At 43.9% G+C, this 18,781-nt stretch overlaps 1 protein-coding gene across 1 annotated transcript in view; it reads right to left on the bottom strand.

Annotated features, from left to right (window-relative positions):
* The window catches only part of MYO10 (myosin X), a 273,342-nt gene extending 254,782 nt beyond the window's left edge, over window positions 1–18,560 (bottom strand). The window contains exon 1 of the mRNA XM_074945009.1: window positions 18,019–18,560. Within this exon, the coding sequence (XP_074801110.1) occupies window positions 18,019–18,039 (21 nt within the window). The 5' untranslated portion in view covers window positions 18,040–18,560. The remainder of the gene's footprint in view (window positions 1–18,018) is intronic.
* Between the last annotated feature and the right edge of the window lie 221 nt (window positions 18,561–18,781).

Genomic DNA, 18,781 nt, shown 5'->3' with positions numbered 1-18,781 from the left:
CCCTCCATCCCCGCTCCCTCTGTCGCTTGCTCTCCCTCACCCTCACTCACTTTCACCAGGTTGAGGAAGGGAATTTGGGTGTGGGCCCTGGGAAGGGAGTTTGGGGTGCAGGCACTGGGCTCAAAGGGTGTTTGGGTCACAGCCCCCTGGCAGCGGCTACTAGGTGGGGGGGCCAGGCAGTCTCTCAGTTCCTGGTCAATGGGAGCTGCGGAGTCGGCGCTCGGGGCAGCAGCAGCGTGCGGAGGCACCCTTCCCCTCACCTCCCCCCCGTCCCCCGCCCAGGTCCGCAGGGACGTGCCAGCCACTTCCGGGAGTGGCATGGAGCCAGGAGAGGTAGGAAGCCTGCCTTAGCCCTCCAGAATTTTAGCATACAGGAGGCACTGGGAGGGAGGAGGAGGAATTGATCAGCGGGGCCCAAGGACCCCGTGGAATACCCCCAGGGACCCTCAGGGGTCTGTGGACTCCAGTTTGAGAAATGCTGCTCTAAATGATAATGCCTTCAGCGTCCAGAAAGAAGTTACAGGAATATGGAAGCTGGGGTACAAGATTCTAGGTTGAATCTGATTTTCTGAAGTGCTGAGCACTCACTACTCCAGTTAAAGTCAGTGACAGCTGCAGGTACTTGGCACTTATTTAAATCAAGTCCTAGCTATCTCCAAGCAGGCACCAAAATCAGGATCACTTTTGAAAGTTTTGGCCTTAATCTTTGTAATGTTGTGCTATTTAACGTTATTTGGGAAAGGAAATGAGCGTGACTGGTTTTCAAAGAGAAGATAAAAAGGAAATGATTTTGACTCCATGCAAGCATGCCTAACCTAATATTTCCTGAGTCATTAGCTTAAAAAAGGTGTTACATATATTGAGCGTAGCCCTTTGTTGGGATCATATGGGTAATGAAGACTCTTACGCTTAGACTCCTGGGGCATGCTGCAAAGTTCCACTCCCTCCTGCTTGCTTTTTTCTTCCATTGGGGGAGGGGGACAACACACACAAATGTAATACTTTCACCTATAAAGGACTGTGCTGCAATTTACCTACCCATCTGAACCCATCTGTGACTGGAAGAACTCCTTATGCTGGTATGAACTATAGAAAACTCTAATGAAACTAGAGAAAACTCTAATGAAAGAATCTCCATTGGATAAGGATCACATGTTTCTGAAATCTGACATCCCTGTCATAGAATCATAGAACATCAGGGTTGGAAGGGACCTCAGGAGGTCATCTAGTCCAACCCCCTGATCAAAGCAGGACCAAACCCCAATTTTTTCCCCAGATCCCTAAATGGCCCCCTCAAGGATTGAACTCACAACCCTGAGTTTAGCAGGCCAATGCTCAAACCACTGAGCTATCCCTACCCTGAGCTTCCAGCAGCTCCCATTGACCTGGAGCCGCGATCGGCCCAACCTGAGGACGTGGCAGATAAACAAACCAGCCCAGCCCGCCAGGGGCTCTCTCTGCACAAGCTGCGGAACAAGTTTGGGAACCACTGGTCTAGATAGACACCATAGATCAACTCAAGCCCAAGCTGATGTTAATTGGCAACCTTGTTTTCTTTCCTTTCTTCATTCTACCCTTCCCAATTGTAACTACTCTTAGACAAAACAACAATAAATAATCCATATTTCTCCAATTTTGAGGGACTCGTCCTGAATAAAATGATTCATATATTATAATGTCAGAAAGGACAATTGTCTGACCTCTTTTATAACACTGGTCATAGGATTTCCCTGAATTAATTCCTGTTTCCACTAGAGCATATCTTTTAGAAAAACACCAATCTTGATTTTAAAATGGACAGAGAATCCACCACAATGTCTGGTAAATTGTTCCAATGGTTAATTACCCTCATTGTTAAAAATCTGCACCTTTGAATTTATGATGAAGCCAATAAAATTAATCCTGTCTCTACGCTATTTTTAAATGGTATCTTTAGAAATGCTGAAGACTAGATAGAAGTTTTGTCCCCCCTCTTCCCAAAACGTGGATAATGCCTTGGTATACTACAGACAACTCGGCATTTTAATACTTCCCTTAGCATGGATGTACTTAAATTATCTTCTAGCTCTGTTTCACAGTATCAGTTCTCATTTTACTCCCAAACTTCAAAAGGTCATCTCCTTAAACTGCAGAGTGTCAAAGTTATTTAGCAGCTTTTCTACAATAATGAAAATGCTGTAAACCTGTTTTAATGGAGGGGTTGTCTGAAACCGAGTTGTACTTGTACCCATCAACCCTTAACCAGGGGGTGGGGCTACTCAGGAAGACATGGGCTTTAAAAAGTTTAGAGGGGGATTATGAAGAGGGGCTAGATACACTTAACATTCTTTAAATTTAAAGCCAAAAACACCCCTAACAAAAACAGAACATCGACAAAGGAACGAACTGCAGAAGTAAAAAGGAATGCAGGCAGAAGTCCAGCAACAGAGTGGGGGCTATCCAGTTTATTGCACCCAATGCAGCAGGTATGATTACCTGCCCTGTGGGCAGGTGGTGTATGTGTGCATTCGGTGCAATTTGCTCCTGGCTCTCAGAGACTGTCCAGGCTTTGAAGACCAGAGTGGCTGAACTGGAGGAGCTAAGGGAGACAGAGAAATACATAGATGAGACTTTTCGGGACACAGTAGAACGGTCCCACCCCCGGTCTGACAGCTTCTGTGCTGTTGAGGCGGATGAAAGTCTCAGGGAAGGAGAACATCCAATTGGAGCAGCGGGAAACGATTCCATAGTTGGGACCCTCCGTCCAGATGATGTCATGGTATCCTCTTGCACTGAGAGGGGGACGGAACTGCAGTCATTAGGAAGAGACAGGTAATAGTTATGGGGGAATTCGATCATTAGAAACATAGATAGCTGGGTTTGCAATGACCAGGAGAACCACATGGTGACTTGCCTGCCTGGTGTGAAGGTTGCAGATCTCTCGAGACATCAAGATAGACTTATGTGTACTGCTGGTGAGGAGCCAGTGATCGTGGTACGTGTAGGTACCAATGACATAGGGAAGGATGGGAGAGAGAGGTCCTGAAGGCCAAATTTAGGCTGCTAGGTAAGAGATTGAAGTCCAGGACCTCCATGGTAGCATTCTCTGAAATGCTGCCAGTTCCATGCATAGGGCCAGCTAGACAGGCAGAAATGCAGGGTCTCAATGTGTGGATGAGACAATGGTGTATGGAGGAGAGGTTTAGATTTATTAGGAACTGGGGGAACTTTTGGGAAAGGGGGGAGCCTAAACAGCAAAGATGGGATCCACCTAAGCCAAAGTGGAACCAGATTGCTGGCACTTAAAATTTAAAAGGTCGTAGAGCAGTTTTTAAACTCAGGGCTGGGGGGAAGCTGACAGGTGCAGAGGAGCATGTGGTTCGGACAGAGACATCTTCAGGGAAGGATCTATTAATGGAGATTCCTTGTGTTCTAGTCAGGAGGAGAAGATGGACGATGAAAAATATGGGTAGGATCTGATGAGAAACAGTCAAATGAAAAAAGTCCCATTCAATTACATTATGCAATGGCAGACAGCTAAAAGTGACAAGTTTTTAAAGTGCTTATACACAAATGCGAGGCGTCCAAATAATAAGATGGGTGAACTAGAGTGCCTCGTATTAAATGAGGATATTGATACAAATAGGCATCACAGAAACTTGGTGGAATGAGAATAATCAATGGGACACAGTAATACCAGGGTACAAAATATACTGGAAGGACAGAACAGGTTGTGCTGGTTGGGGAGTGGTACTGTATGTGAAAGAAAGTGGAGAATCAAATGAAGTAAAAATCTTAAATGAACCAAACTACTATAGAATCTCTATGGATAGTAATTCCATGCTTGAATAATAAGAATATAGCAGTAGGAATATATTACCGACCACTTGACCAGGATTGTGACAGTAACTGCGAAGTGCTCAGGGTAATTATAGCTGGACCGCTTGGTAACAGTGACCATAATATAATATAATTAAATTTAACATCCCTGTGGTGGAGAAAACACCACAGCAGCCAAACACTGAAGCATTTAATTTCAGAAAGGGAGACTCCACAAAAATGAGGAAGTTAGTTAAACAGAAATTAAAATGTACAGTGCCAAAAGTGAAATCCCTGTTAGGTGCATCGAATCTTTTTAGACACCATAATAGAGGCTAAAATTAAATATACCGTATACCCCAAATTAAAAAACATAGTAAGAGAACCAAAAAAGTGCCACCGTGGTTAAACAACAAAGTAAAAAAAGCAGTGAGACAAAAAGGCATCTTTTAAAAACTGGAAGTTCAATCCTCATGAGGAAAACAGAAAGGAGCTGTGATAAATGAGGGGGGCAGGGGTAGCTCCCTTTTATGGACACCCAGCCAGTAGCTATAGTATCTTCCTTAGCAGCTGTACCCTAATTGCCTTAACTGTAAAGGGTTCAGAGAAGCTTAACCTAAGTTGGCACCTGAGCAGGGGAACCAATAGGAAGACTGTACCCTTTCAAATTGGAGAAACTGCTGGCTGGGTGGGAGGCGGGGTGTGGCTTTGTCTCTCGGGCTGGAGAGAGGGGAAGGCAGCAACAAGCAGTAAGCTTTAAGCCAGGTATGGGAAATCATTAGCATCATACCTAGAAACTCCTCATTTGGAACCCCAGATATGCAAGTAGCACAGGAAAAGTTAAGACAGATGCGATTAGGAACCTTTTTGGTGGTTTTGGTTTGTGAACTCCTCTGTGCTAACCCTCGGTGCTTTTGTTTTGCTTGTAACCTTTAAGCTGAACCCCAAGAAAGTTATTTTTGGTGTTTAATCCCTAAAGCCTGAGTTTTCAGATGTGTTTCTTTCTTTTTTTAATAAAATTTACTTTTTTTTAAAGAATCCTTGGATTCCAAAGACCTTAGACAAGGGGTTGGTCTGTGCTCACATTGCTAAGACAACTAGTTGGTATTTTATTCTCAAGTTTCCCCAGGAAAGGTGGTGAAGAGGCTTGCGGGGATATTTTGAGGGGATAGGGATTCCAAGTGACCCTTCCCTGAATATTTGTGAAAATCACTTGGTGGTGACAGCAATATCTGTCCGAGGCAGAAGACTGTGCCTTGGAAGAGTTTTAACCTAAGCTGGTAGAAGATAAGCTTAGGGGGTCTTTCATGTGGGTCCCCACATCTGTACCCCAGAGTTCAGATTTTGGGGGGGTATACCCTGACAGGAGCATAAATTCTAGCAAATGAAGCGTAACAATATAATGAGGAAGGCCAATAAGGAACTTGAAGAACAACTAGCCAAAGGAAGCCTGCTAAACAACCAGTGGGGCCACTGGACAATCGAGATGCTAAAAGAGAACTCAAGAGCGATACGGCCATTGAGGAGAAACTAAACGAATTCTTTGCTTCGGTCTTTATGGCTGAGAACGTGAGGGAGTTTCCCAAACCTGAGCCATTCTTTTTAGGTAACAAATCTGAAGAACTCTCCCAGATGAGGAGGTTTTAGAAAAAAATTGATAAGTCACCAGAACCAGATGGTATTTACCCAAGAGTTCTGAAGGGACTCAAATGTGAAAATGCAGAATGACTAACTGCAGTTTGTAACCTATCATTTAAGTCAGCTTCTGTACCAAATGACTGGAGGATAGCTAATGTGATGCCAAATTTTAAAAAGGGCTCCAGACGTGATCCGGGCAACCCTAACTTCAGTATTGGGCAAACTGGTTGAAACTACAGTAAAGAACAAAATTGTCAGACATCAAGATGAACATAATTTATTGGGAAAAGTCAACATGGTTTTTAATCATGCCTCACCAATCTACTAGAATTCTTTGAGGGGGTCAACAAGCACGTGGACAAGGGGGATCCAGTGGATATAGTGTACTTAGATTTTCAGAAAGCCTTTGACAAGATCCCTCACCAAAGGCTCTTAAGCAAAGTAAGCTGTCATGGCATAAGAGGGAAGGTCCTCTCGTGGATTGGTAACTGGTTAAAAGATAGGAAACAAAGAGTAGGAATAAATGGTCAGTTTTCACAATGGAGAAAGGTAAATAGTGGTGTTCCTCAGGGGTCTGTACTGGGACCAGTCCTATTCAACATATTCATAAATGATCTGGAAAAGGGGGTAAACAGTGAGGTGGCAAAATTCGCAGATGACACAAAACTACTCAAGTTAAGTCCCAAGTAGACTGCAAAGAGCTACAAAAGGATCTCACAAAAGTGGGTGACTGGGCAACAAAATGGCAGATGACATTCCATGTTGATAAATGCAAAGTAATGCACACTGGAAAACATAATCCCAACTACACATATAAAATGATGGGGTCTAAATTAGCTGTTACCACTCAAAAAAGAGATCTTGGAGCCATTGTGGATAGTTCTCTGAAAACATCCACTCAACATGCAGCGGGAGTCAAAAAAGCTAACAGAATGTTGGGAATCATTAAGAAAGGGATAGTTAGTAAGACAGAAAATATCAAATTGCCTCTATATAAATTCATGGTACGCCCACATCTTGAATACTGCACACAGATCTGGTGGTCTCCATCTCCAAAAAAGATACATTGGAATTGGAAAAGGTTCAGAAAAAGGGCAACAAAAATTATTAGGGGTATGGAATGGCTGCCATATGAGGAGAGATTAATAAGACTGGGACTTTTCACCTTGGAAAAGAGACAACTAAGGGGGGATATGATCGAGATCTATAAAATCATGACTGGTGTGGAGAAAGTAAATAAGGAAGTGTTATTTACTCCTTCTCATGACACAAGAACTAGGAGTCACCAAATGAAATTAATTCCTTTTCTTTGTTTTAAACGTGCTGCCTATTATTTTTTCCCACACAACACAGTCAACCTGTGGAACTCCTTGCCAGAGGATGTTGTGAAGGCCAAGACTATAACAGGGTTCAAAAAAGAACTACCGGTAGATAAATTCATGGAAGACAGGTGTTTCAATGGCTATTAGCAGAGATGGTGTCCCTAGCCTCTGTTTGCTAGAAGCTGGAATGGGCGACGGGATGGATCACTTGATGATTACCTGTTCTGTTCATTCCCTCTGAAGTACCTGGCATTGACCACTCTCAGAAGACAGGATATTGGGCTAGATGGACCTTTGGTCTGATCCAGTATGGCCGTTCTTATGTTCTCATCCATTAACATACCTTTATTCTTCCTCTTCAGGGGTACTCAGTGTAAAACTTAACTATATTTCACTCAGCCAAAATTAGAACAAAAACAAAAAATAAATGGATGTGAGCTCAGTGAAACTGCTGTCTTCGTGCCTACCCACCCTGCTGTTTATTGCCTCTCCACTGGCAAAATCCAGGGTAATGAGGAAATAGAAGAAAATCAGCAGAATTTTAACACCCAAACCATGACTCTTTCCCTGGAATTTGAAATTGTGATCTATCTGGAACAACAAGCCTTGAATACTTCACAAGAAACTATAAGTATATATGCAGTATAGGCTAGAATTAGTAGTTGAAGGGTGATATTATTTTTGTAGTTGAAGTTGAAGAGTGATATTTATTTTTTTTCCCAAACAGTCTATTGATTCATAAAGACTTCCTCATCTTCTGCCCCTTTAACCATGACTCCACCCAGAACTATGTCGCTGCTCAGACCACAAGCAGGAACTATGATTCACTAAGGATAGTACAGACCTTGTGGCCAGTTTTATCTGCTGAATGTTCCCAGCCACTGGAACCTTCTTACGGAGTTCTACAAAAAGAAGCTGAACAAATACAGGTTTCAGAGTAGCAGCCATGTTAGTCTGTATCCGCAAAAAGAACAGGAGTACTTGTGGCACCTTAGAGATGAACGAATTTATTTGAGCATAAGCTTTCGTGAGCTACAGCTCACTTCATCGGATGCATGTAGTGGAAAATACAGTGGGGAGATTTTATATACATAGAGAACATGAAACAATGGGTGTTACCATACACACTGTAACAAGAGTGATCAGGTAAGGTGAGCTATTACCAGCAGGAGAGCGGGGGGGGGGGGGCGGGAGATAATCAAGGTGGGCCATTTCCAGCAGTTGACAAGAACGTGTGAGGAACTGGGGGGGGGGGGGGGGGGGGATTGCCACTTTTAGGTCTGTAATTGAGTGGCCAAAGAGACCGAAGTGTTCTCCGACTGGTTTTTGAATGTTATAATTCTTGATGTCTGATTTGTGTCCATTTATTCTTTTACGTAGAGACTGACCCCCTCTCCCCGCTCTCCTGCAGGTAATAGCTCACCTTATCTGATCACTCTCGTTACAGTGGGGAGATTTTATATACACAGAGAACATGAAACAATGGGTGTTACCGTACACACTGTATTTTCCACTACATGCATCCGATGAAGTGAGCTGTAGCTCACGAAAGCTTATGCTCAAATAAATTCATTAGTCTCTAAGGTGCCACAAGTACTCCTTTACTTTTTTGAACAAATACAGAATGTTCATTTCTAATACAATGATATCAACATTTGCCTAGCCACATATTTAAAATACAAACACACACACCAGGGAGTGGGACTGTTTGTTCCATGGAACTACAGTAGTTTATACAGAGATCCAGAAGTATCAGTTTGCATGGAGACAACTTTTAAAGCTAAATAATTTAAGAGCTTCATGAAAAACTAATAGGCTTTCACCAAGCATAAACCTAGGATTCAGCAAGAATATTACAATGACAGTACAATCTACTGAAGGACTGACCTAATTAACATTGTAATTATTGATGAGGTGCCCCACCCCATCATCTGTGCCATAATGGAGCAGCAAATCCACTGAAAGCCCATGGAATTTGTCAGTGACACACATTGCTGTTGCACACGTGGTTTGGCTGTCAGCTAAATATATTAAACCATATTGTTTTCAAGTGATTTCTACTAGCATGGTATAAAGTAAAACAGACCTATGAGCTCTCTTGCCCCTCATAGATGGGCATTGAAACTCTCACTCTGTAATCCAACAGATGTGCTGGATTACATTTTCAACGGATAATAAAATAATCATGAACCACCCGTCACTGGTCAATAAACTATACAGCTGACTTATTTTGATAAACTACTAGCTTCTTTTTAAAAATAAATAGCCTTATAAGGGTGGCCTCTTGTACACGTTACACCTCACTTAATATCTCCAGAGTAAATCTTTTCAGCCCTTCAGGTTGTTTCTGGATGGGAAAAGCAACAAATATACTTGGCTCATTTGCAGGACACTTTCATTTAGAAAAATAGCTATTGTATTTGCTATATTTTCAGCTATAACTTCCAATCTCACCTTCAGTTCCTCTCCTGCCTAGTAGTAGCTGCATTTTAGTTGCATATATAGTTAGTGAAATGGTGGGTGATCATCTGGAATGTAAGGCATTTGATCTACACATGCATGTAAAATATTCTATTTATTAAACAATTTATAATATAATCTTGGTAATGTTCAAGTAGACAGACTATTTATTAGAAGTAAGATGCAGGCGTTTGGTCTAATGCACAGGCTCTCAATCTGGGGGGAGAGATTCCACAAACAGATCCAGGGGAATCATGACCATCCTCCTTTTCTTTGTGGCTAAATCAGAGGTGGTCCTGAGTATCCTGAAACAACTTCTCTGTTCTACCATGGGGCTAGGAACCATTGGTGTAAAACAGGGGCGGGCAAACTTTTTGGCCCGAGGGCCACATCGGGTTTCCAAAATTGTATGGAGGGCCAGTTTGAGGAGGCTTTGCCTCCTCAAACAGCCAGGCGTGGCCCGGCCCCTGACCCCTATCTGACCTCCCCCCCCCGCTTCTCGCCCCCTGATGGCCCCCTAGGGACTCCTACCCCATCCAACCCTCCCTGTTCCCTGTCCTCTGACGGCCTCCCCCGGGACTCGTGCCCCATCCACCACCCCCTGCTCCCTGTCCCCTGACTGCCCCGGACTGCCCCCACCGCCCCATCCAACCCCTCCTCTCATTCTTGACTGCCCCCCCGGGATTCCCCCATCCAACCAACCCTTCTGCCTGTCCCCTGACTGCCCCCAGAACCCCTACCCTTGACTGCCCCCAGCTGCCCCATCCAACCCCCCCTCCTACCTGACTGCCTCCCGGGATCCCTGCCCCCATTCAACCCCCCTGTTCCCCACCCTCTGACCGCCCCGACCCCTATCCACACCCCTGGCCCCTGTCCACGCCCTCGAACTCCGCTGCCCTCTATCGAACCCACCCAGCTCCCTGCCCTCTTACCATGCTGCCTGGAGCACCAGTGGCTGGCACCGCTACAGCCATGCCACTCAGCACAGAGCACCAGGTCAAGCCGGGCTCTGCAGCTGCACTGTCCCACGAGCTCGCAGCCCCCGCACCCAGAGCATTGCGCCGGTGGCACAGTGAGCTGAGGCTGCGGGGAACGGAGAACAGGGGGGAGGGGCCGGGGGCGAGCCTCCCGGGCCAGAAGCTCAGGGGACGGGCAGGAGGGTCCCGCGGGCCAGATGTGGCCCACGGGCCGTAGTTTGCCCACCTCTGGTGTAAAAGGACAGGTCAACTTCCATAAAATACTTTTAATTAAATACACAGACTCATTCTATGCTGTGCCACCCAGGAGATTCCCCCTCTATTCCCTAGGCCATCCTCTGTGCCGAAGTCTGCAAAGGGGTGTAGGTAGGACTGCATACAGCTTCCTTAGCTCTCGTCCCCTCACGCCCCTACTCTACTTGTGCTACATTGATGACATCTTCATCATCTCGACCAATGGAAAAGAAGCCCTTGAGGAATTCCACCATGATTTCAACAATTTCCATCCCACCATCAACCTCAGACTAGACCAATCCACACAAGCGGTCCATTTCCTGGACATACTGTGCTAATTAAGCCATGGTCACATAAACACCACCCTATACCGGAAACCTACTGACTGCTATACTTACCTACATGCCTCCAGCTTCCATCCAGGACACACCACCCGATCCATTGTCTACAGCCAAGCTCTAAGATACAACTGCATTTGCTCCAATCCCTCAGACAGAGACAAACACCTACAAGATCTCTATCAAGCATTCTTACAACTATAATACCCACCTGCTGAAGTGAAAAAACAGATTGGCAGAGCCAGAAGAGTACCCCGAAGTCACCTACTACAGGACAGGCCCAATAAAGAAAAGAACAGAACGCCACTAGCTGTCACCTTCAGCCCCCAACTAAAACCTCTCCAGCGCATCATCAAAGATTTACAACCTATCCTGAAAAACCTCACTCTCACAGATCTTGGGAGACAGACCACTCCTTGCTTATAGACAGCCCCCCAACCTGAAGCAAATACTCTTCAGCAGCCACACACCACACAACAAAAACACTAACTCAGGAACCTATCCTTGCAACAAAGCCCAATGCCAATTCTGTCCACATATTTATTCAAGTGACTCCATCATAGGATCTAATCACATTAGCCACGCCATCAGGGGCTCATTCACCTGCACATCTACCAATGCGATATATGCCATCATGTGCCAGCAGTGCCCCTCTGCCATGTACATTCGCCAAACCGGACAGTCTCTACGCAAAAGAATAAATGGACACAAATCTGACATCAGGAATCATAACATTCAAAAACTGGTAGGAGAACACTTCAACCTCTCTGGCCACTCAGTAAAAGGTTTAAGGGTGGCAATTTTGCAACAGAAAAGCTTCAAAAACAGACTCCAAGGAGAAACTGCTGAGCTTGAATTAATATGCAAACTAGATACCATTAACTTGGGTTTGAATAGAGACTGGGAGTAGCTGGGTCATTACAGATATTGAATCTATTTCCCTATGTTACGTATCCTAATACCTTCTTGTCAACTGTCTAAATGGGCCATCTTGATTATCATTACAAAAGTTTTTTTCTCCTGCTGATAACAGCTCATCTTAATTAATTAACCTCTTACAGTTTGTATGGTAACTTCCACCTTCTGTGTGTGTGTGTGTGTGTGTGTGTGTGTGTGTGTGTGTGTGTGTGTGTGTGTGTGTGTGTGTGTGTGTGTGTGTGTGTGTGTGTGTGTGTGTATCTTCTTACTATATGTTCCATTCTATGCATCCGATAAAGTGGGCTGTAGCCCACAAAAGCTTATGCTCTAATAAATTTGTTAGTCTCTAAGGTGCCACAAGTACTCCTGTTCTTTTTATCTTTTTGAAGAGTTTTCCGTATAACAGCAATTGGGTCCCATCTTGCAGCTTTTCTGTATCTGTAAGTCCCACTGAACTCAATGGCTATGTGGACAGGTTCCAGGATTGGGCCTACTTTGGTTAACACATTCTGTTTTTCTTTCAAGGAAACATGCTATGTTTGGAACCATTTGGCATAATCAGGGAAATACATCCTGATGCGTGTGAAGTTTCTCAGTCTCCTACTCATCAGTATCTCGACTGTGTAGGCCACAGTGTTTTCTGCCCCCCAGCCCACAAGTACTCAAGGGGATGTGGCCACACAAGGCCACCAAAGAAACAGCAAGACCACAGAGAGTTCTTGTGAGCCTGAGGGAATCCCATGCAACTTCCATGAGAAAGGGAAGGCTATTCTCTGAGCACTCTTGGCCCCCATGATAGCCATCACTCCCTCAGGAACCTCAGCTGCGCCCCAAGAGGGGACTTACATGATATGAATGAGCACTGGGTCAGCACTAACAAGCTCTATATTGCAACATCCTCATGGAGTCAGAAGGGGATGAATGCTATGGAGGGCAACTTTCTCCTGGCCTCATCCTCTCCTACCCTGCTACACAGCCTCCAAAACTGCAGAAGCTAAACATGTGATGTGGCCTCCTGCAAGTTTCAGGGGCAAAGAGATGGTGCTATGTGCCCCCAATGCCTCCATTTCTGTGTGCAGACACAATATTTGCCTGTGTTCCTTCCTCGCCACAATTATATCCCGCAGCCAACTGTCCTTATTTGGGCAGAACTTCTACTGAAATCCGAAGATTTAGACCTCAGCTAAAAGATGTGAATGTCTCCTCTAGAGCCAGTCTGTTTAACCAGTTGGCTATATATGTGGGAAATATTTGGGCTGTCTTATTCAATGGATCATAATGGCTCTATTAAGAATTAAAATGAAAAAACAAGAGAGATTTGCTTATCAGAGATCCTTAGGATGTTAACAGACAATTTTTAAAAGAATATTAAAATACTATTATGTACATGGTCAGTGAAAGTTAATAACCTAACCAATCCATTTCTTTCAAATGAACAAAGGTCTTAATCCAGGTTAACCCCTCACCTGAAAAAGTATTTTAAAATCAAAATCACTTTTTAATTACAGAACTTTAAGAAAGTAACTATTTAAAGTATAACTTTAACTGGATTTAGAAGGGGGAGGGGAAAAAAGGGTTCCTGCACTGCGACCTTCTAGACTAGTTTTCTCCCTGAAGCAATTTTTAAACGGCTGAGTTATAGACCCCTGGAAAAAAGAAAAGGCTTCTGTGGAAGGCCAGACACAAGTTCTTGTTACAGCACTGCCTAACGAAGGTAGGTGGTGAGGAAACAGAAACTCAATTGTGAGTTTAATGCCTTCAGGTTTTTCACTCCTAAAAATCAGACTAACACAGCTGCTACTCTGAAACCAGTTTGAAGTGAGTATGTCAGCTGAGTGCCATGAACTTCCCAACACTCAGTCAGGATTCCAGATCTTGTTTAAAACAGACAAGTGCCAACAAGAGTGTTTTTTTCTGTAACGCACACATGCATTAATACAATTAGGCAACTGCTGGATGTGTTCGCTCCAGTGAGTAACAAAATGTATTAAGAGCTGGTTACAATTAGCACCCATCATTATCTAAAAGCAGAAAAGACTCTGCCACTTTTACAGATCCAGACTAACACGGCTACCCCTCTGATACATCATTATCTAGGCACTCATGAAAAGAATACACGCAGACAACAACGGGTATGTTTTTCCCATAGTGCCCGTTTGCTAGACTACAACAGCTCCGCAGCAAGGAGAGTTTTATGAATAACCTAGCTTGCAATAATTTGAAAACACAAACAGAGGCTTCTTTGGTAATTTGCAGGCATCATGGAGGTACGCTGTAATTTTTTTTTTTTTTTTAAGAAATAAGGCAATATATGTTCTATTCTCATACCAGTTTTTAACTCCATTGATTTCAATGGGATTGCTCCTGATCTATGCTGCTGTTAAAAGAGAGCAGAATCAGGCCTGATACCTGGATACACATTTTTCTTACACAGCTCCTTTCTTTCACATGGTACAATAGGAAGGGAGCTGTAGCTCACGAAAGCTTATGCTCAAATAAATTGGTTAGTCTCTAAGGTGCCACAAGTACTCCTTTTCTTTATGGTACAATAGGGTATTAATATAATGGGACACAAATAATTAAATTCTCAAAGGCATCAGTTACAGGATGTTTGCTTCAATCAAGTTTAGCCAACTAATAGCTTATTCGAATGACTTCCACTGATCTCAGTGGATCAGACCCTTAATGTGTTTCTACTTTACTATGTACTGAGCTCAATATATAACCTACATATTCACCAGTTCAAGGAAAGAAAAATGTTTATACTTTTGGGTGAGACTTTGGATACAGATTAAAGCCAAGGTGCTATGTTTACTGATCTTTTAAAGTAATATCAACATGTTGAAAAAGCTCTTAGGAAAGATCAAAGGCACATTTAGCAACCACAAATTAACATAAATATATGTTGAAATGCTAATGCAGTCTGGCAAAATTTTACTCTATCAGTTGCCTGGGGCAACTAATTTTGGCTAATGGACAAGTAAATACCATTAGTTCTTTTCTTCATCATCATGGTAGGATGAACAAGTGTATTTTGTGTTAGGGCTGGTGACTTTTTATGATAATTTGGAAACAAGTTACAAACAGACTTGCTCTTAATGCAAAATAAGCTTTTGAAAGATGAGGCACTATTCTCTTTAGAAATACCATTACTTTAGGATTTGCCACTCGCAATTCTTGCAAGTTAATCTTGCAAATTTCCCTCTTATGGCATATGACAGAATTTTTGTTGCCTTGCATATGAAGGTGTCTTGTATGCAGTGCTGGATAAAACCTTCTTTTATCTGACTAATTACAATTCTGGTAAACAGATCAACTATTTTCTTTTCTTTTTTGTGTGGGAATGCCAGCAGCACCAAAAACATGAAAGACACTATATCATGAGGGTACAGGATAGTCTTGTGGATGAAGCACAGTACTGGAAGACAGAGGCCCAGTCTACACCTGAAGCTTTACTGGCATAACTATTTCAGTTAGCAGTGTGATTTTTTTTTTTTTTAACTGGAATAGTTATACCGGCATAAGTCCTACTGCAGATGTGCTTATACCAATATAGTTATTCCACTGCCTTTACTGGAATAGCTATGCCAGAATAAGGCATCAATATAACTACATCCACACTAGTAGGAGTTGTACTGCTTTAACTGTACTGGTATAAGAGTAGCAGCCGTGTTAGTCTGTATTCACAAAAAGAAAAAGGAGTACTTGAGGCACCTTAGAGACTAACCAATTTATTTGAGCATAAGCTTTCGTGAGCTACAGCTCACTTCATCGGATGCATAAAGTGGAAAGTACAGTGAGGAGATTTTATATACACACAGACCCTGAAAAAATACACATTGTAAGGAGAGTGATCACTTAAGATGAGCTATTACCAGCAGGAGAGTGGGGTGAGGGGAGAGAAAACCTTTTGAAGTGATAATCAAGGTGGGCCATTTCCAGCACATTTCCAGGAGTTAACAAGAACGTCGGAGGAACAGCGGGGGGGCGGGGGGGTGGGAATAAACAAGGGGAAATACTTTTACTTAGTATAATGACTTAGTATAATGAGCTGTAGCTCACGAAAGCTTATGCTCAAATAAATTGGTTAGTCTCTAAGGTGCCACAACTACTCCTTTTCTTTGTACTGGTATAGTAAATGTAAATATACTGGTATAGTTAAAGCAGTACAACTTTATAGTGTAGACAAGGCCGAGGATTCAGTTTCTATTTCCAGCAATGTCAGAGACTCCCTGCATAACCTTAGGTAAGTGACAACTTCTCTCTGACTCTGTTTCCCCATCTGCTTCCCAGAATCGAGTCTTTCATCCTGTAGGTATGGCTTACTCTCTTTGTTCCTAGGAGGTATACATTTACATTTAGCCATAGTAAAACACATGCTGTTTGCTTTTCCCTTCCACTTCAGGAGAAGACACTGTGTTTTACCATTCACAGTGATACTACTTCCTGCGTCTCTAGCATCTTTCTTCTGGGGTCACAATGCATTATAGACATCAAACACCTCTGCAAGGTAGGAAATGATTAGCCCTTTTATGAAGGAGGGAAGCTAAGCCACAGAGAAGCAGAGTGATTTCCCAGAGGTCTCACAGTAAATTGGTGGCTGGGGTAGGAATAGAAACCAGACCTCCAGATACCTGGTCCTGTTTTGATATATCACACACCCACACAAACCCTTGTTCTCTATTAGTACTAGCCCAGTTATCCAAAACAGGATCATGTCCCTCAATTTGCATTGTATTGAGAAAGTCCTGTTATCCAAAACCTTAATTACCTGCATTTACTCAGTGTCCACAAGACATTGTGATGGTCAAATCTGTGTCATTTTTATTGCTTCTTATCTCAGATATATTTCATTTTTCTCTGTGTCAACAGTACAAAAGCACTATATTTCTGGGTACCCCCTTAGTATGCTAAAACCACAAGGTTTAACAAAAGAAAAAGCTGGGAGAATTGTCACTCACCACCTTCTCTGAATACAAAATTGTGTGCAGAAGTACTGTACAAGAATACTGAAATCTGTTGAGTCAGCCAAGGAAACAGCAACCAAAGCTATTTTGCAAGTAGCAAACTCACCAACTATGTCGACTTCACCTCTAAATATGGGTGAATGTGAAACTGAAGACATCATGGTTGACAATCAGTAGCACACTTGGGCCCCAATCTGTAAAGACTTTCACATGTTCATAACTTTATGCAGTGAGCAGTCCCAGGGATCTGAATGGCACTACTCGCGGTGCAGATGAGCAAGTGTGTAAATCTATGCAGGACTGGGACATTAGATCTAAATTTTCAAAAGGTGCACAGCATCCACAAGTCCCATTGACTTCAGTACAGCTGTGAGTTCTCAGCACTTCTGTGAATCAGGCTATCAAAGTCCCCCAAAAATGTTTATTATACTTTTTTAAAGTGTTCTTCAATTAACTTTAGTCAGAGCATAAGTAATATCAACCATGAACTGACCTAACTCAGGATTACAAGTGACAATCTTAAAACTGCATCGTTTGCAATTATCCCAAACTACAAAAAAGCAATGTCTTGGCCAATGTTATGACTTGGTCAGCAGGGGAAACAGAAGTGGAATAAATCCTTTTCTTTTCCCCTTGCCCCCCTCTCCTTCTGTTCTGGCAGTGAAGTGCACGAACCCCTGCAGTCACTAGTGTACCCCACTCACAGGAAGCCAACAAGTTTTTGAAAGGAAATACCAGACCTCTCCGTGAGAAACCAGGCATTTAACCATGTCCTTGTTTAAAGTTTTAGTGGGCTTTCTGCACAAGGGTGATCTTGCAAAGCCGGCACTTTTCTTCTAGCATTTAGCTCACAGATGCAGTCAATGGGCCAAAAGCCTCATAATTTGCTGACCTAATACAGAGTACACAGAGCGTGTGCCACACAGACAGCAGTCTACACAAAAGGAAACTCACCTACAGTACAACGTGGAGAAAGAGGCAATCGCACTGAAGACCTGCCAAGACTCAGACTTTTAAAAGTATCTCCCTCTTGTCATTAAAGGATATTTTTTGCCACGGGAGTTTCAATGATATATGTAAAATATATATCTCACTTTCTTTTGGTAATCTCCAAACCCTCACACCCTGACAGAGCTGCAAAAATAATGTGTTTAAACCATGCTAAAAGCAGAAACCTTCCAGCCAGAGGGCTAGTAACTGGAAGAAAAGCTCCCCCCCTTTTATTTGTGATGCGGGGGCTCCTGTAACAAAGCAATCCAGATGGGGAGGAAGGGGGGGAACAGATCTCATAAATCTGGTGTTTAGCAAGAGCTGATCACTGCAGCAGAGAACTGCCCCCTCCCCCATTCAGCCCCCCCGTACTCACCTCAGTGAAGAAGTTATCCATTGTTAAAGTGGAGAATCCAACTTGAGGAAGTCAGTCTAGCAAAAGGGCTGAGCAGCAAACCATGTGCGGCCAGGGCGATCACTCCCAGGAAGACTGAGGTATTTTAGTTTTCACACCCCTTCCATCGCTGCCATCACTTTTGCCCCCTCTCTTGACTCCTTCCTCTTCCCCCAAAGTCGGCAGCACATTCATTCAGTCAGGCTCCTTTGTCTCGTTCTCTCCCCGGTGTCCTCAGATCCGTGGCAAGTGGCTGCACCAGAAACCTGGGTGGCACATTGCTGCCTTCGCTTGGAGCGGGGGCTGAAATGTCTTTGAAAAAAAAAAAAGAGAGAGAGAGAGAGGAAAAAAAGGAGGAGGAGGAGGAGGAGAGAGAGGATCCAGCCCCCGAGAAGCACGTGTCTGCTCGGCGTAAGTGCCCCAAGCTGTCCTGGGTGTGCAGCTCCTGCAAGGACTTGCAGAGAGAGCGAGTCACACACGCTCCGGCCGCGCGGAGCCGCAGCCTGCAGGGCCCTCTCAGGTCACCCGCGGGAAGGTCCCCCGGGATTGGCAGAGTCCCCGCCCCCACAGGAGCGGCGCCGCCAATCCCGGCCGAGCGCCTCTTTGGAATCCGGACCCGGCCGGCGCGAGCCCTCCTCTGACTGCGGGCTGGGGCGGGCGCCGCGCGCTCTACCCGGCTCACCTAGGAGCCGCGGGGTGGCCCCCACACAACAAGGGATCGATGCGATCGCTGCTGCGGATGTTT

The sequence above is a fragment of the Natator depressus genome, chromosome 2, assembly GCF_965152275.1.
Source record: "Natator depressus isolate rNatDep1 chromosome 2, rNatDep2.hap1, whole genome shotgun sequence".
NCBI classification, from domain to species: domain Eukaryota; kingdom Metazoa; phylum Chordata; order Testudines; family Cheloniidae; genus Natator; species Natator depressus.
Note: the sequence above shows the minus strand (reverse complement) of the source record. Positions and strands in the feature narration are given on the sequence as shown.